General features: G+C 39.0%; 4 protein-coding genes across 6 annotated transcripts in view; 2 read left to right on the forward strand and 2 right to left on the reverse strand.

The window, feature by feature from the left end:
* On the reverse strand, positions 220-2,365 carry LOC105172756. Its single transcript, XM_011094335.2, has 3 exons — positions 1,949-2,365; positions 1,170-1,298; positions 220-596 (listed from the first exon to the last, which is right to left on the reverse strand). The coding sequence occupies exons 1-3, from the start codon at positions 2,282-2,284 to the stop codon at positions 435-437; spliced, it is 627 nt and encodes a 208-aa protein (XP_011092637.1). The 5' UTR covers positions 2,285-2,365; the 3' UTR covers positions 220-434.
* Positions 3,775-6,753, forward strand: LOC105172766 (bifunctional L-3-cyanoalanine synthase/cysteine synthase 1, mitochondrial). Its single transcript, XM_011094345.2, has 10 exons — positions 3,775-4,091; positions 4,574-4,683; positions 5,007-5,064; positions 5,185-5,448; positions 5,563-5,700; positions 5,789-5,840; positions 6,013-6,092; positions 6,164-6,223; positions 6,308-6,388; positions 6,493-6,753. The coding sequence occupies exons 1-10, from the start codon at positions 3,915-3,917 to the stop codon at positions 6,589-6,591; spliced, it is 1,119 nt and encodes a 372-aa protein (XP_011092647.1). The 5' UTR covers positions 3,775-3,914; the 3' UTR covers positions 6,592-6,753.
* Positions 7,846-20,489, forward strand: LOC105172775 (ATP-dependent helicase BRM). 3 transcript variants are annotated; one of them, XM_011094357.2, is made up of 15 exons: positions 7,846-8,244; positions 8,534-8,867; positions 10,508-11,809; positions 11,947-13,272; positions 13,722-13,834; positions 14,121-14,208; positions 14,321-14,407; positions 14,625-14,717; positions 14,792-14,875; positions 14,966-15,169; positions 15,750-15,992; positions 16,058-17,611; positions 17,727-18,251; positions 18,880-19,131; positions 19,650-20,297. In XM_011094357.2, exons 2-15 carry the CDS (start codon positions 8,718-8,720, stop codon positions 20,295-20,297), a joined length of 6,669 nt encoding a protein of 2,222 aa, XP_011092659.1. In that variant the 5' UTR covers positions 7,846-8,244; positions 8,534-8,717. The 3 variants fall into 3 exon arrangements, with proteins under 3 accessions (XP_011092659.1, XP_011092655.1, XP_011092667.1); XM_011094353.2 differs by having other exon boundaries at positions 7,846-8,867; positions 19,650-20,489; XM_011094365.2 differs by lacking the exon at positions 8,534-8,867.
* LOC105172790 (ubiquitin-conjugating enzyme E2-23 kDa) overlaps positions 20,625-22,709 on the reverse strand; it is a 3,001-nt gene continuing 916 nt past the window's right edge. The window contains exons 3-6 of the mRNA XM_011094371.2: positions 22,379-22,493; positions 22,219-22,271; positions 21,997-22,125; positions 20,625-20,940 (exon numbers count right to left, since the gene is read on the reverse strand). Of these exons, the coding sequence (XP_011092673.1) occupies positions 20,810-20,940; positions 21,997-22,125; positions 22,219-22,271; positions 22,379-22,493 (428 nt within the window). The 3' untranslated portion in view covers positions 20,625-20,809. The remainder of the gene's footprint in view (positions 20,941-21,996; positions 22,126-22,218; positions 22,272-22,378; positions 22,494-22,709) is intronic.

Raw genomic sequence — 22,709 nt, forward strand, 5'->3', positions numbered from 1 at the left:
GCAGGAAGCTAAAATGATCGCATTGGTGCAAATTTGGGCACTTTAACTGTATTATTTTCCACATTATCGTATGGATAGCAGGCGAATGTTGTTACTGTATGCATACATATTTAATTGTTTCTAGATGATGATCATCAGTAACTAATAGTAATATTTGTGTTAAGATTATAAGCAATTCATAGTCACACATGCACAAGAACCTTGCGGTTCGCCCACCAATATGGCAATATGTAGTTCATAAATCTTATGTTTCATAGTTAAGATACATGTAGGAACAGGAGAGTCTACAACAGTAACTTGGAAAAAGTACATGAAATTCGAGAAAGGGTTTACATGAAAAGTGATGGAACATGAGAAAGTTTTAATCAGTGTGATCTACAAACATCTCTTGCATCATCTGTTAGGAAGGGTGTCAAGTAGAGCCCTTCTTGTGGCTAAAGCTCTTGATGCTTTTCACTGGCAACATGGCCTTTATTCTTCTCAGCCTGCAGCTTCTCAAAAACCTCTTCGAATGAAGGATCTCCTGGTCTTCTAAATAGTTGATCTCCTATCTTAATCTCATAAGCCTCTGATTGGCTCAACAAGAACTCTTTCAACTAAATAATTGCAAAGTCAAGAAATGGTATGAGAAGTGAGTTTAGCAACTTATAATCATTGCAAGTCACTGGCAACGAATAAAAGCAGACCAGCATGTAAATTGAAAAAATAAAAGTGTAAGGCATGGGGATGATTGTGAAAATTGCACGTGCAGAGAGGAGGTGTTTGTAATTTAAGGCGGTGTAACGTAATAATCCAAAAAAAAGAAAGCAAGATATCGAATTATATTATATCATATCAGATCAAATGTTCGAACACATTAAACAGACACTTTTTCTGAAATTTCGAATTTGGATGATGACTACAGATAATGAAGGCACGACAAACGTAGAAAACCATAGGTTACATGCTCTCAATTGCCTTCTCGATGTCAAGCACGATAACAAAATTTAAGATGAACTGGTGGCCTTTATCAGGAAGTTAGGTGAACAAGATTATAACAGATAAGAACTAGGAAAATCATTTTGCCCACAGAATGACAGGAGCATTTTCTGCACACTAACTGAATCTTTTCTCAGTTAAACATTTATAAAGAGTTTTCAGGAGCACAATAACGAAAGAATGAAACAAACCTCCAGAGCATCTTGACCCTTTTGCATGGTAAACATGATGGTACTCACATCAACACCCGAGAACTTGGCCTCAATTGCTCCTGTTCTTGCAACCTTGGTCCATTTCACGGCAATTTCTGATACCGTCTCCTGTAAGAAGAGATGTATGAGCAAACCCAAAGTTACTATCAATAGTTTTATGGAAAGCAAACGGCAATATAGGAAATAGAATAATCTGAGGTCAGTGTGATCGAAGTGATGCCTGAACTATACAGATTCAAACCTATTCTCCAAACTAAGGCCATTCTTGAGATCGGAAACACTACTGGTTCTGGGAGTCTGGAACTTGTTGTGTCGGAAACAGTACATTTGAACTCTATTTCATTGTACTCTGGCTATATCGAAACGCTCTACATTGATTTTTATATTGTATAGAAAGAAAATGTGATCGAACTTGAATTTCATTTATTCGTTTCTTTTCTTATTTATTTGCCTAGGATCTTAATCTAAGTGCATTTAATTCTCTTCAGTTTATTGCCTCTACTTCGCATGTTTTCTTAGTTTTGCAGAGGAAATTTTCCATCAGCAACCAGAACATGTGCCCACATGCCTTTCCCCCATCTATCTCCGCATTATAAGCTCACAATTTTCCCAAATAATTAAGTTGCAACAAAAAACAACAACAACAGTTCAGCTAAAACCAAAACCCCATAACTGAATTTAGAAAGAAAAAGAGGCCAATAATCTATCGAACTTTAACTGAAGTGAAAATACAGCACATAATGAAGTCAGTTGATTACCGGAGTCCGGGGAGTGCCGGGTCGGAGCTTGACGAACCCGAAAACGGGTCCCTGCTGGCGCTTCATCATTTCATCCTGCATCTCCTGGAGCCCCATTTTGGTGAAGTCCGTGGGCGGGGGGTCGAATTCGGGTTGGTTCTTCGGCTTGCCCCATTCTCTCCAGGCCTCGTCCTCCTCGTCGTCGACGACGTCGTCCAGTTCGTCCGGTATGTGGACCTTTGCTTCGGAAAATCTGTAAATTCTGCATGTTTGGGTGGCAACTAAGAGCAGGAGGAGAAGGAGAAGGTGGAAACGAGCAGTTGGGTTTACCATTTTTATAGGCAAAAATGGTTTCATGGAGCGAGTTCGATCCGGGGCAGTATATATAGGTTGAGGGGGGCGCACGATTTCTTATCCTACGCACTTGAAATGATGAGGCAAAGGGCATGATTTGAAATAGAAAGAGCAGCTAAAAGCGGGCGAGCCGCTTTTTAGTTGGGCCTAACGGGCTGTTCAATATATAATAGTTGGATCTCCATATTGGGCTTTTTTTAGGAAAATAAAGCCCAACTTGTGAGGCTATATCTATACTAGAAGCGAGTAATTATATACAACACATGAAGATGAGAATCAAATTATAAGATGTGCTTATTGGGAGAGGTGATGATTGGTTAGAAATGATGTGCTTATTGGGAGAGGTGATGATTGGTTAGAAATTGAAGTGGCTCTACACCTACATTAAACGGTCATCACCCTTTCTGCCTTTGCCCACAAATCACATTTTCTTGATAGCCATAGCCCACAAAAAGGGCATAATTGCCTTTTAGTGGTCAAGTAAGACATTTTCTTGATCAACAGTTAATAATCAACGGCTGATATTTTTTATGAAGCATGAAAAGAAATATAATATATAAAAAGATATTTATATTTTTAAAATTTCATACGATGATATAATCTCGAGAATATTAATAATTACCAACAACTCCTTAAATTAGTATTTAGTAGAACCAATGAATAGAAACAATCACACGCACAGACATAGGCAACTCAAACGAATTGACACACATTGGAATCTTGGATCTTGCATCACTTGGGGTATAAGGGTAGAATAAAAATCCAAATTTGCCTTAATTTTCTGGAAGCAGGCAGGTGCATGCACTTAGATTATTTTATAGCATCAGCTGATGCACCCCTACCCTGCCCATTCTTACCATTTCAAAACTAGGAATAAACAAACACACAAATGCGTGTACGATGTTCGACATTATTAATAAACATACAACAATTTATTTAGAAAACACATCTCATGCAATGTATTTCATATTGGTGGCGTTCATGATTATTCATCTTTGCTTGGGTCCCATTTAGATTAATATATATTTTTTTCATTGGATCTCCAAAAATTGGACCTGGGATCTTAAAATTCACTTAGAAGAATCTTTGGAGTTGTCTCAAATTAATAATTTGTGGATTGAAATGAAAATTCAGCGCTTGTAAAGCATATTATATCTTCGTATGAAAATTAAACAATATTATACGAGAAAAAGAAAATTTTAAGGGATTTTTCGTACTTTGATTTTTATTTATTTTTTAAAAATTATGAATTGATATTATAACATGCTTTTCGATATTTTTCGACATAATTTACAATCAATTTGAACATATTCCATCTCATATTAAAAAATAAATAAATACCACAATAATTAGGGGGTCCATCATGAAAATTTCTAAATCAAAGAAATTAAAAAAAAATGACAAGCAAAAAAACAAAATCAAGAAAAGTGCAGCATAGCCAATCATCAATCATCACACACACTGCCACAGAACAGAAGAGAGAGAGAGAGAGAGAGAAAATTGTTTTTGTTTTTCTTTCTTTTCCCTCCTATAAAAGCGCAGAGCTATCCTTCATTTTTATGCACAGAGAAAGTGCTGAAGCCCATATATAGTCATCATCATTATATTTACAGGAGCTTCACTCCAAGCTTCAATGGCGGCTCTTAGCAACCTCATGAAGAAAAGATCCCATTTTTCCATCTTCAAAGAGAAATTCTTCTCTACTACCGCCTCCGCCAGCCCTTTAGTTGATTCTCCTTCGTTTGCTCAGAGGCTCAGAGATCTGCCCAAAGATCTCCCTGGTACCAATATCAAGAAAGAAGTTTCTCAGGTACTATTCAATCTCATCCACGCACTCACATGTGCACGTGTGTGTTTGTGTTCTTGTTACGGTCATTGCCACATTTCGTTAACCGAGAGGTGGGCCGTGAAGAAGTCACTTTCTCTTTGTCTTATTCTTCCTCCGAGCTCTCTTCCCACCTCAATTTCCATGTATCGGCAGTCGGGAGAAGTTGAGATAACTCTGAAATTTAGTTCTATACGAAGAAGTTGCCAAAATTGTCACTTTCTCTTTATCCAAGTTGCCCCATGCGTACACGCCTTTCTCCTACATGGATGATTGGGTGTTCTTGGACACAAAAAAAAGATAAACAGATGGGATTTCTTGGCGGCCCTTCTTGCTCTTTCATAATATAGAATGGAGTTTTGTTTTTAATTTATTTTCCTTATATATATGTGTGTGTGTGTGTGTTGTGTCTTGCTTTTGAGCTATGAGAAAATAGTGACGGATCATTCTTTGACAATTCGGTACAGCTTATTGGAAGAACACCACTTGTTTACCTTAACAAAGTAACAGAGGGATGTGGTGCTTATGTAGCTGTTAAACAAGAAATGATGCAGCCTACTGCTAGCATCAAAGACAGGTAGGTATCCAATTTCCTCCTCTTCCTTTGTTATCAATCCAAACTACTTGATACTCGATCCAGGGTTGAGCACTGAAAACTCGTTTGGGCTCAGTTTGGCTAACATAAATGATCAAACTTGAAGACATTTTAGCTAAAACGATAAGATTTAACATAAAAAAGTTAAGCTACTTGAGCTCGATTCATAGTCAAATATTTCAAACAGTTTTTGGAGCTGAGTAAAATTAAAATAGGTCTGAATAGTAAAGTGGTTGCTTTGACTCAATTTGTTTTCACGCACCGTCATAATCAAGATACGTAAAAGTCTTTGCTTATTTTACCAGACCAGCATATGCTATGATCACAGATGCAGAAAAGAAAGGTCTGATCACGCCAGGAAAGGTCAGTAAAACTCTGCTTCTATTTGTTCAATATGAATTACCACACTACACGGATCGAATAAAATAAAATGTTGTTGCATAAATTTCGTAAAAACATCGATGTTCTGCCTTTTGGTTTCAGACGACGTTGATTGAGCCCACCTCGGGAAATATGGGAATCAGCATGGCATTTATGGCAGCAATGAAAGGTTACAAAATGGTACTCACAATGCCCTCTTACACTAGCTTGGAGAGGAGGGTGACTATGAGGGCGTTTGGAGCCGATTTGATCCTCACTGATCCCACCAAGGGAATGGGAGGCACAGTTAAAAAAGCTTACGAGCTTCTGGAATCGACACCTGATGCTTTCATGCTTCAGCAGTTCTCCAATCCTGCCAATACGCAGGTTCTGATCAGACTTTTGGAGTTCTTTTTTCAATATAGCAGCAACTAAGATCGTTTGGTTTTCAAGTTTCCGTGTAGATTCATGTGGTTGATTAGCCTGTGTAATGGATGATAGGTGCATTTCGAGACGACTGGCCCTGAGATATGGGAGGACACTAACGGTAAGGTCGATATTTTCATTATGGGGATCGGAAGTGGAGGCACTGTCTCTGGTGTTGGGCAGTACCTGAAGTCGAAAAATCCTGATGTCAAGGTAATAAACATTAGATACTAACTTTAGACACGACTAGTTGATTTGTTTGTTCAGATTGCCTTATCAATTTCCGCCTGTTATTCTCTAGATTTATGGACTTGAGCCAGAAGAGAGCAATATTCTGAATGGTGGTAAACCAGGTATCATGTCAACATAAAAAATCTTATGTCATCAAATAATTTTCAAAGTTTAAGAAAGGAACAGGTAGTTTGGAGCTGTGGTTGTTGGATAGACAATTTTATTTAGCATCCAAGAATTGATTGAATCCATTAAATAATTACTGATAAGATAAAAAAAACTGTGTTGAACCAGGTCCTCATCACATTACTGGCAATGGGGTCGGGTTCAAGCCTGACATCCTCGATATGGATGTGATGGAAGAAGTTCTCATGGTAATCATTGTTTGCTTGTTTCATAGCACAGTAGTTACTCGCTGTAAAACTAACAACAAAGTCCTCACCAGGTTTCTAGTGAAGATGCTGTTAATATGGCCAGAGAATTGGCTCTCAAGGAAGGTCTCATGGTAATATACACAGCTCGGTCTCCACTCTTACATTCCTTGCAAAACAATGGTTTTGTTCTTAAAGTCTTGGCTTGGCTTACATAGGTTGGGATATCATCGGGAGCTAACACGGTTGCGGCTCTTAGACTTGCCAGGAGGCCCGAAAACAAAGGCAAACTCATTGTGGTATGAGTTCAATACGAGTTTCGCTCTTTTATTTCAGCTTTAACTCATCTCTCGTTTGAATTTTGTCTAATCTCGTCTCGGTGTTGAAAATTTGCTTGTTTCAGACTGTCCACCCGAGTTTTGGGGAACGATACTTGTCGTCCGTCTTGTTCCAGGAGCTGAGGAATGAAGCTGAGAAGATGCAGCCTGTTTCAGTCGACTAATGTGCTTCTGGAACACAGATTTTAAGTGATTCTCCTTAGCAGGAGGAGTTGCTGTTTTTATGTACTGCAAATCTTGAGATCCCTCAAGTGTTTGATGTATCAAATATCAGTTGTTTTTCTGTATCATTTAATGCCAATCCACTTTCTTCATGTGGTTTATTTTGATTTTGCTACCAAATACATACCCTTGTGTCTTAAAACCTAACATGTCCAAAAAATATAATAGATGTAAGAGATATTACACTGAGGTCTCCTAAAATTAAGGATATTAGTATAAAGTAAACATAGCATGAACCATCTAATGTTAAATATTTGTGAATCAATTTGAATATGAAATGCATGACACATTTTGTAATTGGCTGAGTCATTATTGTTGAACCATAATTCAAAGTACTTGCAACATACTGAAGTGGAAATTTTGAGATTAAGAATACACTTCTTTATTTTCGTAAAAAGAAAATGGTCAAATACTAAAATAAATTATCATATATTACATTTTGATTTACCTTTTCTTTTCGCCTCGTCAATTTTCATTTTTATTTATGCATTTTCGATAATGTCATTTTTTAAAATATTTTTTCTTACCTGACAATTATAAATAAGGGTATATTTATAGATCCGACTTTAGCTCAATTGGTAGGACGGAGGATTGTAGTTGGCTGCTGAAATTCTTAGGTCGTTGGTCCAAATTTGGACATATAAATACACAGTTCTATATCATTTGACTTTGATTCTTTTTTAACAATTCATGCATTACAGAATTAAATAGCTATTATTAGCCTTGCGAAATTCAAATACTGAGTAAATTAATGTTAAAGTTAAAAAATATCGACGTAAATATTTTTTTCCATATATGTAGAAAATTGCCAAAAAGAATTATATTAATAAGTAAAAATGTTGAATTTAAATATTTGACATTTTTGAGATTCAAAATCAGTATAAAATAATTAATTTAAGGATAAAAATTATTTTTTACCTTTAAAAGGAGGATTAATATTTAAACCCACATGAAGGCGAATAACATAAGACATTAATATAAATATTGGAATTGAACCCAAAAAAATAATAATAATAAGGACCTATTTGAAAAAATACAAAAGTGGTGGGGCATATTTATAATAATAAGATAATCATAACATTAAGATGTCGCCTCACCTAACCATGGTTAGTCCCGGGATGGGTGGAAATGACCGTAATGCCACTCTGACTGGAAACAATATTTTATGGCACCCTTATAAAAAGGGTGCCCTTAGGGCTTGGTTTGGCCCCCCCACCCGAAAGAAAATGGAAATTGCGTGAAGAATTGCTCTCACACACCGAGACGCACGCAGTGAGTGAGAGGGAATTTGGAGTGTTGGGGAGAGAAAAAAGGGAAAAATTAAAAAGAAAAATTCCGGCAAGTGCGGAAATCGCCGTCCATCAGATCGATCTGGGCCCTTCATTTCGCGCCAAAAATCTCTGATTTTTCGTTCCCCCCTCCCTTTTTTTTTGGTTCAGAGAATGGATTTTGATGCGGTTTAGGAGACGTATATATGCATGGAGGCGTACCCCCAAAATGTGGGACATGTGTCGGGGAAGTGAATTTTGGGATTTGGGATCAGAATTTTGAGACGACGGGGTTTTGACTCTGGAACAACCTTTAATTGTCAGAAGGTATTAACGGGAATTTATTGATTTTGTGTTTTTTGAATTTTTCCGGGGGGCGGGGGGGATCTACGGTGTTTGTTAAAATCTCGAACTCGATGAATGTTGTGAGTTTTACTAGAGCTGAATCGTTGTCGCCTTGAAATGAAGTCGTTTTTTGGACTCTCTTACTGTCTTCCATCGCATGGGGTTTTTATGGGAGTCTGTTGCACTCGTTCTTTTTGCTTCTAAGTGTTTGCTTAAATCTTGAGCTTGGTCAATTTCTTTGGGGGTCTTTCGAGGTTGAAATTTTTCGCAGGCATTCCGGTGCTGGGCCCCGCCGCCTTGGAACGATTTGACTCTGTCGCCAGTTTCAATTGTTGGAAGGGTGTAACAGGGATTCTGCAATTTTTTTTGCTTTTTGTTTCTTTTGAGGTGCGATATTAGTGTTTGTTGACAAAAGCCAGCTTGGTGTTTTTCGGGGGGATTTTTGAATTTTTTGCATGCAATCCGGTACTGGGCGTCAGCAAGGTGGAGGCGGGGGGCATGGGCGGAGTACGGCTGGATCCGCCTCTGCTTCACCATCCTCCTCTTCCTCCGCTGTTTCAGCCTTTGATCAGCAGCAGCAGCAACAGCAGCAACAACAAAGACTGGTTAGGTTTTTTCTCTGTTATCTGTGGATGTCTTGTATTCCGTTAGTAATCTGTTGAAGGATCTTTTAATTTTTTATTTTATTTTATTCATATAATTTAATATGACGTAGGTGACTTAATTTCTTTCTAACAATATGCTGCTTCTTTGCCGGATTAGTTGTCCCTTTTTGTGGTCTGTACGGTATTTCTCTTTGTTTAGGAGAATTGATTTATTCACTTCTGATTTCATGTTTACCATTGTGTGATGTTTGGGTTTTGGAAATAGAGTTATTAGTTCATGTTTCCCCTTGAACTCTGGTTATCTTTACATTACATTGGGATTTACAGATTTTATTTTTAGACAGCTTTCCCTTTATATATAAAGGGGGAACACGATTATCATTGTTTCTTTCTCAGTTCTCAGAAGTAGTACTAGAACTAGGTCTCATGTAACACTTGAGATGTAATGTAAATCTAAAACTTTTTCGGTTGTTAATTTGTCTGTTTCTATTGATCATCTCATGAGTAATCAGTTATATTGGTACTCTGTAAGATTCAAGCGTCCAAGGAGTTTACTACCCTGTTGTCAAAGAGTGGATATTCTATCTAGTTTGTTTCTAGGTCTTAACTTTTTAACTGGAATTTGATTTTGGCACTTGCATTTTTTCTTTTCCGTGTCGATCCATAGCTTCTTGATGCAGCATTTGCTACTTTCCCTGCAGTTTCACACGAGTTGTTTTAATTGCTGTACCTGTTTATGGATTTATGTTTATGGTTTGAGAATGACATGCCAAGACTAAGCACAGATATGGGCTTCGCAAATTATCTTACTGAACATCTTCTTAGCTTAAGCTTTAACTATGTTCACTCCTAGCAAGTAGCAACTGACGTTCACAGTCATTGCTGGACTTAAAATATTTGGAGAACAACCATTTCTTTGAAGTTTTACATTTGCACCTAATTCTTAGCTTCACTCTCTTTTGTCCATATATGTGCTTCTCACCAGTTTTTCTTGTATGCATATTAGAACTTTCATCCTTTCAGAATTCAGTTTGAAAGTTTTTATGCTTGGGTATCTTTGATGCAAATATATGAAAGAGATGAGAACGGTTTATAGCTGAAGGTGAAACTAATACATGGGTTTTCACTTTTCTCAAGGAGTCAGTAGAACTCCTCCCTTCTCTCCTCCCATGTAATCACTACCTTGATGCCTGAAAAACAGAAAAAGTGATGTTATTAGAAACTTCATTTACTAAAATTAGATTTTGCCTCTTCCCCAATTTTCTGCCAGAACACTACTGTAGAACTCCTTGATATCCTGGCTTTGACCCTAGGCGGTGACCTTAAAATCTGACCATCTAACCTTTAAAACAATCAATTGGTTCCTTCAGTGTTTATTGCTAATTTTTCTATGTTCAGTTTTTCTCTGGTTAATGTATTCAGCTCTTCTCTAGTTAGTTCAGCTTGTTGAAACTTTATCAAATTGTTTAGAGTTTCATTAATTTTCTCTTGTGGTATTATCTCGTCAGCCATTCAGTTTCACTCTCTATGATAATATTTCGTGGCAATCCTCTCGAGCTGCAAATGCTGGCTTGCTGTATCTTAGAGTTTCTGATTTAATTTCTCTGTACAGAACTCACATTTTGGAATTTCATTTGTAGTCTTTGCAGCAACAATTTCTGAGGAGACCTGAAGGAAATGATGCCCTTCTAGCGTACCAAGCTGGCAATGTTCATGGACTCCTTGGAGGGGCTAATTTTCCTGCAGCATCTGGGTCCATGCAGCTACCTCAACAACCCAGGAAGTTCATCGATCTGGGCCAACAGCATGGTACTTCCAAGGTCCCAGAACAGAGTCACAGTAGGAGTCAAGGTGTTGAGCAACAAATGTTGAATCCTATCCAACAGGCTTACTTACAATATGCATTCCAGGCAGCCCAACAGAAATCTGTACAATCTCAGCAGCAGATGAAACCAGGAATGTTTGGTTCTCTTGGAAAAGATCAAGAAATGCGGATGGGAAATATGCAGATGCAAGATCTCGTTTCCATCCAATCAGCAAATTCTCAGGCATCCTCCTCCAAGAAGTCATCTGAGCAGGTTGCGCAGAGTGACAAACAGGCAGATCACAGTCAGCGGCCTGCGCCCGACCATAGAACTGATCCAAAATTGAATCATCCTACACTACTTGGCCAAGTAATCCCATCGGCACCTATGTTGGGGCCACAATCTCAGCAAAATATGATGAACATGACGAGCAATCTGGCTGCACAGATGCAGGCAATGCAGGCTTTGGCGCTTGAGCGTAATATTGACCTGTCACATCCCGCAAATGCAAATGTAATGGCACAGCTTATTCCTCTCATGCAGACCAGAATGGTTGCTCAGCAGAAGGCAAATGAAAATACTGCTGCTATGCAGTCTGTATCTTTTGCAAAACAGCATGTTACCTCACCACAGATTGGTAACGAAAGTAGTCCACATGGTAACTCGTCAAGTGATGTCTCAGGGCAATCTGGTTCTTCTAAAGCTAGGCAGGCAGTTTCCCATAGTAATCTCGGTGTAACTTCAAGTGCAACTCTAGTTAACAACTCTGGCAACAAACCTGTGCAACAATTGTCTATGCACGGTAGAGACAACCACTTGCCCCCAAGGCTGCCTACTTTGCTCGGCCATGGAATACCTCCTGTGCATCCATCACAGTCATCTGGGAATGTGAGCCAAGGGGTTGAAAGCGTAGTAGCAAAAACTTCGGCCACTGTCCCAGATGCTCCTCAGGTTCAAAATGGCAGGCAATGCAATCGATCTCCACAATCTGTAACTCCATCTAATGATGGGGATGCAGGAATTGCATCAACATCTCAGGGTGGATCAGTTTCCCAGATGCGACAATCACATGTTGGGTTTACCAAGCAGCAACTGCATGTACTTAAGGCACAAATACTAGCATTTAGGCGCCTAAAGGTTAGATCATTATCCTTACACATCCAAATTCTTCACTGCGTTCGTCCAAATATGTCGTAATGGTTTTCTTTTCATTTTCCGCTTGATTCTTCAACGAAAACTTTGAATCATGTTTCTCTCATTTGCTCTGCTTGCAGAAAGGTGATGGAACTTTGCCACGTGAATTGCTCCAAGCCATTGCACCACCACCACTTGATTTGCAGGCACAACAGGTATCTCCACCCCCTGTAAGTGTTTGCAAGGATAGATCAGGTGGAGAAAATGTTAATGAGCATGCAAGAAATGTGGAATCAACTGAGAAGGGGCCTCAGGTTGTAAAATCACCAGCAGGAGTAAGTAATTTAAAAGAAGAAGGTTCAGGGGATAACAGGGCAGCTGCCTTAACAGTTAACGTGCAAAGCTCCACAACCACAGCAAGGGAGCCGAGATTTTTGGCTCCTCCCGGGAAAGAAGAGCAGCAGAGCCTTGGTAGTTCTGGGAAGTCTGAACAGGATCCTGAGCCAGGCAACCAGAAAACTCCTGTCAGGGGTGATGTTGCCGCCGACAGGGGTAAAGCAATTGCCACACAGTCAAATGTTTCAGATTCAATTCAAGTCAAGAAACCTATTCAAGCGAGTAACACAACCCAGCCTAAGGATGGTGGTTCGACTAGAAAGTATCATGGGCCTTTATTTGATTTCCCTGTCTTCACCAGGAAACACGAGACTCTTGGATCCTCTATGATGAACAATAATAATAATTTGACCCTAGCATATGATATTAAAGACCTTTTTGCTGATGAAGGTGGAGAGATCCGTAAAAGGAAAAGAGCAGAGAAAATAGAGAAGATTGATAAAATACTTGCTGTAAACTTAGAGAGAAAGAGAATTAGACCAGATCTTGTCATACGGCTACAAATTGAATCAAAAAAGCTTCAGCTTGCAGAGTGTCAGGCACGCTTAAGGGATGAGATTGAACAACAACAGCAAGAAATAATGGCTATGCCTGATAGACCATATCGGAAATTTGTTCGACTGTGTGAGCGTCAACGTCAAGAGCTTAACAGGCAATCACAGGCCAATCAGAAGGCAATTAGGGAGAAGCAACTGAAATCCATATTCCAGTGGCGCAAGAAGCTTCTTGAGGCTCATTGGGGCATCCGTGATGCTCGAACTGCCCGCAATAGAGGAGTCCACAAATATCATGAAAGGATGCTGAGGGAGTTCTCCAAGAGAAAGGATGATGACCGCAATAAAAGGATGGAAGCTTTGAAAAATAATGATGTAGAAAGATATAGGGAGATGTTGCTGGAACAACAAACTAACATACCTGGGGAAGCTGCAGAAAGATATGCTGTTCTGTCATCGTTTTTAACACAAACTGAAGAGTATCTTCACAAGCTTGGAAGTAAAATAACAGCTGCTAAAAATCAGCAGGAGGTCGAGGAAGCAGCTAATGCTGCTGCAGCTGCCGCACGTGCACAGGCATTCTCTCTGCTCTCTCTCCCCCCACCCCCTGGTTGGCACACTAAGCACACTAGAGAACTAACAATGTCAAGGAGCTCCTATTGAGGCAAAGAAAATTCTGAGGCATTAGCGTCATGCATTACAGTTGTGTATTTGTTTTCATATTATTATATATCTGGATAAGGAAAAGATTTTTCCATACAAAATTATGGTACTTTTACACCTTACTAGCAGCAAAGTTAATGCTATGAGCACTACAACATTGTCATCTCAAGCATTAAGTAATAGTGAAATCCTTACTCACCTATACTTGACATTATTGGGAAACATGTTTCTTGAGAAGCTTCGTAACAATATATTTCCAAATGTTTAACCTAGTTGTCTTTGCTTTGTGAAACGAGTGTTATTCCTAACATTGTCACACTTGGATTTTGCTATTCTCATTAAGTTCGTTTTCTGGATTAAAGGGTCTTTCTGAAGAAGAAGTAAGAGCTGCTGCTGCCTGTGCCAGAGAAGAAGTGATGATAAGGAATCGCTTTTCTGAGATGAATGCACCAAGAGATAGTTCATCAGTTAACAAGTAAGCTTTTGTTTTGCCATTACTTGATAATTGACATCCAGATGTCAATAGGGAACGACTTATGGTCAACTTGGGAATGTTTTTATGCTGTCAACTTTCCTATTGAATGTGATATCTGTAATTTTCCCCTTTATGTTCAGTGTTTGCTAGTCTATTTTGGACATGTCACTTGGATACTTCCATTGCTTTGCACTTAGAATAGTTTAACTTAAAGTGTCATTCTGTGTTACGGTAATGACTTTTGGCATAATATCACTGTACTTCCTTTCTTTCTGTGTTTCACCAGGTATTACAATCTTGCACATGCTGTCAATGAAAAGGTCATTAGGCAGCCCTCAATGTTACGAGCTGGAACGCTACGCGATTATCAGCTGGTCGGTGTCTTTCAATTTTGACCTCTATCATTGTCCTTTGGTTGATTAGTTTTAAACTTGACTTTGACTTGTGTGTTTCTTATTTAAATATTGACTTTACTCGAATATGCAGGTGGGTCTGCAATGGATGTTATCTTTATACAACAACAAATTAAATGGAATTTTGGCTGATGAGATGGGTCTTGGAAAGACTGTGCAGGTGAGTTATTGTAAATTAATATCCCTTTGAAGGTTTGCCTGTTTCCATGTATGTAAAAAGAGAAAATCTCTTAATAGATGATTTATCGCATGATGCTTGTTGGAGCTGATGTATTTCCTTTCTTCATTCTTTGGGGTTAAAGAGCTCTACATTTCTGCACTTGTGGAAGTTTATGGATGCATATGTCAAATATTTTGGTATATGTTTTCTTATACAGGTCATGGCCTTGATTGCGTATTTGATGGAGTTCAAAGGGAACTATGGTCCGCATCTTATTATTGTTCCTAATGCTGTTCTCGTGAACTGGAAGGTAGTTTTTTTTGTAGTTCCATTCAAATTCTTCTTACTTCTCCCTTAACATTTCTGATCAATGTTACATCCCAGAGTGAATTGCACAATTGGCTTCCAACTGTTTCCTGCATATATTACGTTGGTGGGAAGGACCAAAGATCGAAATTGTTTTCTCAAGTAAGAAGATAAATATATGTTCATTTAACCATAACTCCTTAAATTTCCTTATGTTTTAATCAGTGTCCTTTTGTTTCATGTGCTGTATAGGAAGTGTTAGCCTTGAAGTTTAATGTCCTCGTGACCACCTATGAGTTCGTTATGTATGATCGTTCAAAACTTTCAAAAATTGATTGGAAATATATTATAATTGATGAAGCACAACGGATGAAGGACAGAGAGTCTGTATTAGCTCGTGATCTTGATAGATATCGCTGCCAAAGGCGCTTGCTTCTCACAGGGACGCCATTGCAGGTGTGCTTTTTGGTTAATGGAGTTTCCCTTAATTGAATTATAATTTAGTTTTCTCTAGTATAACTTTATATCATGAAATCTTGTTGACTGGCTAATTAAAGTTGAGAGATTCTGATTATACTCCTGTCCAAAATTCCCCGAGTACTTTTCTAATTGACTTGGAGAGGTAAAAAAGATCAAGGATTTTAGTGTTTTTGTGATATTCCCTTGAAAAGTAGTAGGTGGACTGGTGTTAAATCATTTCTTCGAATGGAGTATTTCGGGAGACTAAGTTCAAATTTTAGAATCTCGAGTCTTCACTGTGGGACGCACAAGAAATAAATAAAAAGGAATGGTAAAACCTGTGCCATACAGTTCAACCCCTTCTTAATGCGAAAAGATGAATCAGACATCATTTCAGAAGACGGGGCGGTTCTGGATTTTTTTAAACAGATTTCTCCTGGATCAGTGAATTTTTGTGATTCCATGAGGTCCATGCCTATTCATTGGATATGAGGTGGATTCCATCCTCTTGAATGAGGAAAAATATATTGGTTCATGCACTTGCACTGGGATCACCCCAACCTCTCTTTGTATGCAGAACGATCTTAAAGAACTTTGGTCTCTTCTGAACCTTCTGCTCCCAGAAGTCTTTGATAATCGAAAAGCATTCCATGATTGGTTCTCTCAACCATTCCAAAAAGAAGGCCCCACGCACAATGCTGAGGATGACTGGCTCGAGACTGAGAAGAAGGTGATAATTATCCATAGACTTCATCAAATTTTAGAGCCTTTTATGCTCAGGCGTCGTGTTGAAGATGTGGAAGGATCACTTCCTCCAAAGGTATGGCTTCGTAGAATATGGGTATCTTGTGGTGTGGATTACTTCTAATTTGATTTCAAATGCAGGTTTCAATTGTTATGAAATGCAGAATGTCTGCAATACAGAGTGCCATTTATGATTGGATAAAATCCACTGGCACTCTTAGGGTTGATCCTGAGGATGAAAGGCGCAAGGTTCAAAAGAATCCAATTTATCAGGCTAAAACTTACAAAACTTTAAACAATAGATGCATGGAGCTAAGAAAAGCCTGCAATCATCCTTTGCTAAATTACCCATATTTCAGTGACTTTTCGAAGGATTTTCTTGTGAGATCATGCGGAAAATTGTGGGTTCTGGACAGGATTTTGATTAAGCTTCAGAGAACTGGACATAGGGTGCTGCTCTTTAGTACCATGACTAAGCTTCTTGACATAATGGAAGAATATTTACAGTGGCGAAGGCTTGTATTCAGAAGAATCGATGGGATGACTAGTTTGGAAGACCGTGAAAGTGCTATCGTGGAATTTAACCGTCCAGATACTGATTGCTTTATTTTCTTGCTCAGCATTCGTGCTGCAGGACGGGGTCTGAATCTTCAGTCTGCTGACACAGTCATCATATATGATCCAGATCCAAATCCAAAAAATGAGGAACAGGCTGTGGCTCGAGCCCATCGTATTGGGCAGACTAGGGAGGTGAAAGTCATTTATATGGAAGCTGTGGTAGACAAAATATCCAGTCATCAGAAAGAAGATGAATTCAGGAACGGAGGAACAGTTGATTCAGATGACGACCTTGCTGGCAAGGACCGATACATGGGTTCAATTGAAAGTTTGATTCGAAATAATATCCAACAGTATAAGATTGACATGGCTGATGAAGTTATTAATGCTGGGCGGTTTGATCAGAGGACCACACATGAAGAGAGGCGGCTGACTTTGGAAACCCTGTTGCATGATGAAGAAAGATACCAAGAAACAGTTCATGATGTTCCATCGCTTCATGAGGTGAACCGCATGATTGCCAGGAGCGAGGAAGAAGTAGAGCTCTTTGATCAGATGGATGAAGAACTTGACTGGGCAGAGGACATGACTCGTTACGATCAGGTTCCTGATTGGCTTCGTGCTAGTACAAAAGAAGTAAATGCCACCATTGCAAATTTATCAAAGAAGCCATCAAAGAATGCTTTATATGGAGGAGCTATTGGCATGGATTCCACTGAAGTAGCCTCTGAAACCGAGAGAAAAAGGGGGAGACCCAGGGGAAAAATTCCCATTTATACTGAATTGGATGAAGAAAATGGAGAATTTTCAGAAGCCAGTTCCGAGGATAGGAATGGATATTCCATTCAGGAAGAAGAAGGAGAAATCGGGGAGTTTGAAGATGATGAGTCCACTGAGGCGCCTCGAGTTAATAAAGATCAATCGGAAGAAGATGGTCCTGTTTCTGCTGATGGATACGAGTACCAAAGAGCTTTGGACAGCGTCAGAAACAATAATATAATTGAAGAAGCGGGTTCATCTGGATCATCTTCACACAATAGAAAATTAATGCGAATGGTATCTCCATCTGTATCTTCTCAAAAGTTTGGATCACTTTCTGCTTTGGATAGTAGGTCCAACTCCCGATCAAAGAAGTTGGTATGTCTCTCACATGGTTTATGATTTTCTATAATGATCAATTTCAAAAAACTAACCCCCCTTCTCGTAGTTTTGACTTTGACCTTCAGTATCTCACAAGCTTCCTAATTTCCAGGCAGACGAGTTAGAAGAAGGAGAAATTGCTGTCTCGGGGGATTCTCCAATGGACCAACAGCAATCTGGTAGCTGGATCCAAGAGCGTGAAGAAGGTGAAGACGAACAGGTGTTGCAGCCTAAGGTAAAACGGAAGAGGAGTATACGACTTCGCCCCCGTCATACTACGGAGAGGTCAGAGGAGAAGCACAGTGACAAGTCATCTCTTCGCCGAGCTGATCCTTCTCAGTTGCCGTTCCAGGTGGACCATAAATACAAGTCTCAAGCAAGGGAAGACCGTGCACATAAGGTCCTTGGAGATACTGTTTCACTGAAATCTGACAAAAATAATTCATCGGTCAAGGACAAACGAACTTTAGTCTCAAGGAAACAAGCAGCTAATGTACAGGGGTCCCTTAAATCTGGGAGAGTAACTTATGGCTCTGCTCCTGCAGATGATGCTACTGAAAATCTAAACTTGGACAGTAAAGTTGTGAAAGGGCCTAAAAGTACTGGCAATATAATGTCTGAGGTCATCCAGAGAAAGGTATGTTGTTCTAAGCACTCGGGTTTCTATAAGAACCTGGCAAGTAAATGAGAACTTTTTTTCAACCGCACCCCCCCCCCCCCCCCCCCCCCCCCCCTGCGCAGCCAAAAGAAAAAGGAAAAGAGAGGAAAAATGAAAGGAAGCCAAAAAGTTAAAGCAATTCTTTATCAAACTAAAGGTGAATTTTGTTTCTATTATTTATGCACAAACTTTGGATTTCACTGTATTTTTTGCCCGGGTATCCCAGCAGAAAGTGATTCTGGCCCAATATGATCTTTTAAGGAAAATGCATAAAATCAAGGTCAAAAGTACAATGTTGTACTGGGTGACTTAGATGTCCATATTGTTGGACTGGGTATGGTGATGTTATGGTTCTGTTCTCCTTTTCACTCTTTCAGAAGATATGCTTGCTATTTGTAATTGAGCAATGATTTGTCATCCAGTTAAAACCAAGCAGATGACATTTGGTTTTTGCTGAATTTATCATGCAAAATTACTTTCAATTAGACTAGGACATATCTTGGCAAGTTTTAGGCCAGCGTCTCTCTCCCATTTCTTTTTGCTTATGTTACCTCGAGTTTCTTACCATTGCTCACTTAGGATTTATTCTCCTATTATTATTTTACAGTGCAAAAATGTTATAAATAAGCTCCAGAGAAGAATAGACAATGAAGGTCATCAAATAGTACCACTGCTAACTGAACTGTGGAGAAGAATTGAAAACTCCAGTGGGATTGGTGGGGCAGGAGATAACATTTTGGATTTAAGAAAGATCCAAATCCGTGTTGACAAGTTCGAGTACAGCGGAGTCATGGAGCTTGTATCTGATGTACAGCTTATGTTGAAGTGTGGCATGCAGTATCATGGGTTCTCATATGAGGTATGGTACTCCGTTCTATTCATTCTTTGTTATTTTGTAGTCTCCAAATTTAAGTCCAATTACACCTTCTACAGAAGCTATATTAACTAATCACTAGGAACTTTTTCTTGGATAATATATCACAAAGCCCTGGTGGACCTGTTCATTGGCGATGTTGCTCACCTTTGCTTTTTTCCTTCATACTGTGTATCTGGAGTAGCTTTCAATCTCCTAGTATGCAGATATGCTTCCTGTAGCCTGTTGTAACTGCATCTCTCCTCTTCAGTTGTTGAACCTATGAGAACATGCCTTTCTGAATTAATATTGTAAATCAGAACTGATTCAGAAGACATGTTTGAATGGTATTGCAAAGGGATATATTTCCAACTGTTTTAAAAGGCTAAAGCAACTTTTAGTTATTTAACAAGTTTCATGATGTAGCCTAGAAGAGTAAAGTCTCGTCTACCCCCTTTTTACATTGTTTGCTAATTAACTCCAAGCTTTTAGCTAAATGGACTGTATGATACAATGCAATATAGGTGAGATCGGAGGCAAGGAAAGTCCATGATCTCTTCTTTGATATATTGAACGTAGCATTTTCAGACACTGATTTTCGAGAGGCCAGAAATTCCATGTCTTTCTCTGCTTCTGTTGCTACACCAGCCACTGGTCCATCTTCAAGACAGGCGCCTGCTGGTCCAAGCAAGCGCCAAAAATCGGTAAAAGATGTGGATTCTGACAATAGTCCTTTCCAGAAGCCGCAGAGTCGAGCTCCCTTTCATACTGTTGAAAGCACTAAGGTCCGGAGCTATGTCCCTCACAAAGAATCGAAGCTTGGAAGTAGCAGTAGCCGGGAGCTTAGCCAACCAGATGATGCACGTCTGTTTACTCATCCTGGGGACCTTGTTATCTGCAAAAAGAAGAGGAAAGATAGGGAAAAGTCGGCTGCAAAGTCTGGGAGTGGATCTGCGGGTCCTCTCTCCCCTACTGGCCTAGGTCGTAGTATCAAAAGCCCAGGCTCGATTTCGGGTGCCAAGGATACAGGATCAAGCCAACAAAGTTCCACACAAGGGTGGGCTGCTCTGTCTCCTCAGCAAGGGAACAACAGTGGTGGCTCTGTTGGATGGGCGAATCCTGTAAAGAGGATGAGAACTGATGCTGGAAGGAGGCGTCCTAGCCATTTGTGACATTGAGAATTGCATTATGTAATTGTTTGAATGCCGAAAATCCGCTTATTGATTGAGAACGTGAATGTCCTGAAGTCTGATACTCCTGTTATTTGCTCTCGCCATTATGGCAGCCAATAGCTCAAGTCAGTTGTTTGTATATTTATCTATTTTTCGCTTGGTCATATATCTCTAATTGCCAACCTCAGATCAGATTTTGATATGATTTGTTTACTTATATTCCAACCCTTTATAAATTTCAGTTGAAGGTAGCAGAGGAAAAAGAGTGGAAAAATAATGGAAGGAGATTAAGATATTCATTAATAGCAAGCATTTTCTTGCTGGGTGAAAACAGCTTAAGACAAATGTTACATCTATTATAGCACAAACTAGAAACTAAAGGCCAGGGTAGGTTCCTTTGCATTCATGCCAATGATTAGTGTTTACTATGTGCAATTACAGATGACTTTTAAGCAGGGGGCAACAATAACATGATGTACAGAACAGATGTATGGGTACATAGTCTGGGAAAGCTATGGATCCACTTTCCCAACAACTGCCTCGTCGCTAGAGTCGTATTCGTCTTCACTCAGTTCCTCATCACTTGATTTCTCTTCTGGGGCAGCCCCCGCATCTTCTGCTTTTGCATATTTCTCACAGTATTCTGGAGGATCAACATTTAGGCCCCATCACATTCACGTTATACCATATATAAAATTCGTGTAGAAGTTGTTCTAGAAGACTAGTACTACATGTGTGAATTGCAAAACAGAATTAATAAAGATACTTTACAAAATTTTGCACTTTGTCATTTATAAAAAAAAACATCACACGCAGTGCACATCTGATATTTAAGGGCTATGTGATACAAATTTTTTTACGTGATGTTTTCTCAACAGGAAAATCAACAAAAGAATGGTCGTATATGGCAAAATGCAAATTTTGCAAAGTTGAGATGGTAAGTTGACAAAAAAAATCGATGGTAAAGTGTAAAAATGAAAATAGTTCGAATGATAAAATATAATTTACCCTAAAGATAAACCTTCAAGAGAAGTTTCTATAAGTTAAAACTATAAAACAACTGTATTAACAGATTTTTTCTAAGGTGTAACATAATTGGCCCTAAACATAGTAAAGCTGCTGATGTTGAACATCAATAACTTAAAACCAAAACATACATGATTTTTGAACAGTTACAAAACTCAGTTTCTAGATTTCATGCCGCACTTGTTTGGACATTTGGGTATTTTCAGTGTCCCGTTTATCTACTTCGCTAATTTCCTCACAAAACTGTGAAAGACAAAACCTAATATCGATAGGCAAGTCTTGGATTTTAGAGCATGCTGTTCTGGAATAACAGCCAATAGTTGCAAAAATACCAGGTTTGATTCATCGATGTGCTGTTATCATTCTCAAGTTAGCGGGTAGCATCATCAGGAATGCTCAGACATGTAAAGGGGACTCTAAATAACAGGCAGGACAATATAGGAGTGGAAGTGTTATAATATAGACTTTTCTCGTACCCCATATGTCAATAAATAAAAAATAATAACCACTTGATTCTCTAATATATACTAATCAAGACCGTCTGTGGTATTGTGCAACGAGGGAAAAATACCAGTAGTACTATAAGCATGAAGTGAGGAGGGAATGTCAGTTAAATCATCAAGTAATTATGTACTTTGGCCACTCAGCATTTTGAGATTTCAGCAAAATGTACCTCTAACTCTATGTTCGTATGCACCTCGGTCACGCATCATTAGAGCTGCAGCCTCCCCATTCAACGGGTCAGATGGATTTGGGTACAGGAGAAGTTGTGGTAAAAATACCTCAAACACATTCACAAGGTCTGTACAATATTTTGTTGCAGAAAGAGGTCACATTATCAATCAACACGGTTTAATTTAGGCTTTGCAGAAGTAAAACCACACTTATACATTACCAAACATAGGGCTCCAGGTCTGGTTAATCACATCTAAACAGACTGAGCCTGACCTGGATTTCAATAACAGAGAAGGGGAAAAAGAGAAACAAGAACATCAAGATAAATGTGGATAAAGAAACATGTGAAAGTATTCAAACTTCAAAGATACACGACTCACATTTCGTCCACATTGGGGTGATAGATCTTGTTAGTAAATCCTATGGAGGGTGACTTGTATGGATAAGCATCAGGAAGCTCCACCCTTACTTTCCACACTCCACCATGGTAAGGACCTAACACAGTTCATTGGAACCATTTAACAAACAGAAAATGAGCAAGCAGAAAAAAAGCCAAAAATCTTTAGCTGAAGAAGCCCATCTCAACTGCTTCATGTTTGGTGTGTATGATCAAGTATTAACAAACCCACCCTCCAACCACACCAAGAAAATGGAAACAGAAGAGGAAAAAATACAAGGGAAAAATGTCAAACAAGAAGGCAACACATAAAC

This window comes from Sesamum indicum, linkage group LG1, assembly GCF_000512975.1.
Source record: "Sesamum indicum cultivar Zhongzhi No. 13 linkage group LG1, S_indicum_v1.0, whole genome shotgun sequence".
NCBI classification, from domain to species: Eukaryota; Viridiplantae; Streptophyta; class Magnoliopsida; order Lamiales; family Pedaliaceae; genus Sesamum; species Sesamum indicum.

Coding starts and splice junctions, on each gene's coding strand:
- LOC105172766 (XM_011094345.2), top strand. CDS start 3,915: ATGGCGGCTCTTAGCAACCTCATGAAGAAAAGATCCCATTTTTCCATC. Junction 6,093..6,163: donor TGATGGAAGAAGTTCTCATG/GTAATCATTGTT, acceptor AGTCCTCACCAG/GTTTCTAGTGAAGATGCTGT. Junction 6,389..6,492: donor ACAAAGGCAAACTCATTGTG/GTATGAGTTCAA, acceptor TGCTTGTTTCAG/ACTGTCCACCCGAGTTTTGG.
- LOC105172775 (XM_011094353.2), top strand. CDS start 8,718: ATGCAATCCGGTACTGGGCGTCAGCAAGGTGGAGGCGGGGGGCATGGG. Junction 14,876..14,965: donor GATCGAAATTGTTTTCTCAA/GTAAGAAGATAA, acceptor TGTGCTGTATAG/GAAGTGTTAGCCTTGAAGTT. Junction 18,252..18,879: donor CTGAGGTCATCCAGAGAAAG/GTATGTTGTTCT, acceptor ATTATTTTACAG/TGCAAAAATGTTATAAATAA.
- LOC105172756 (XM_011094335.2), bottom strand. CDS start 2,284: ATGAAACCATTTTTGCCTATAAAAATGGTAAACCCAACTGCTCGTTTC. Junction 1,299..1,948: donor CCGGCACTCCCCGGACTCCG/GTAATCAACTGA, acceptor CTCTTCTTACAG/GAGACGGTATCAGAAATTGC. Junction 597..1,169: donor AGGGTCAAGATGCTCTGGAG/GTTTGTTTCATT, acceptor GCAATTATTTAG/TTGAAAGAGTTCTTGTTGAG.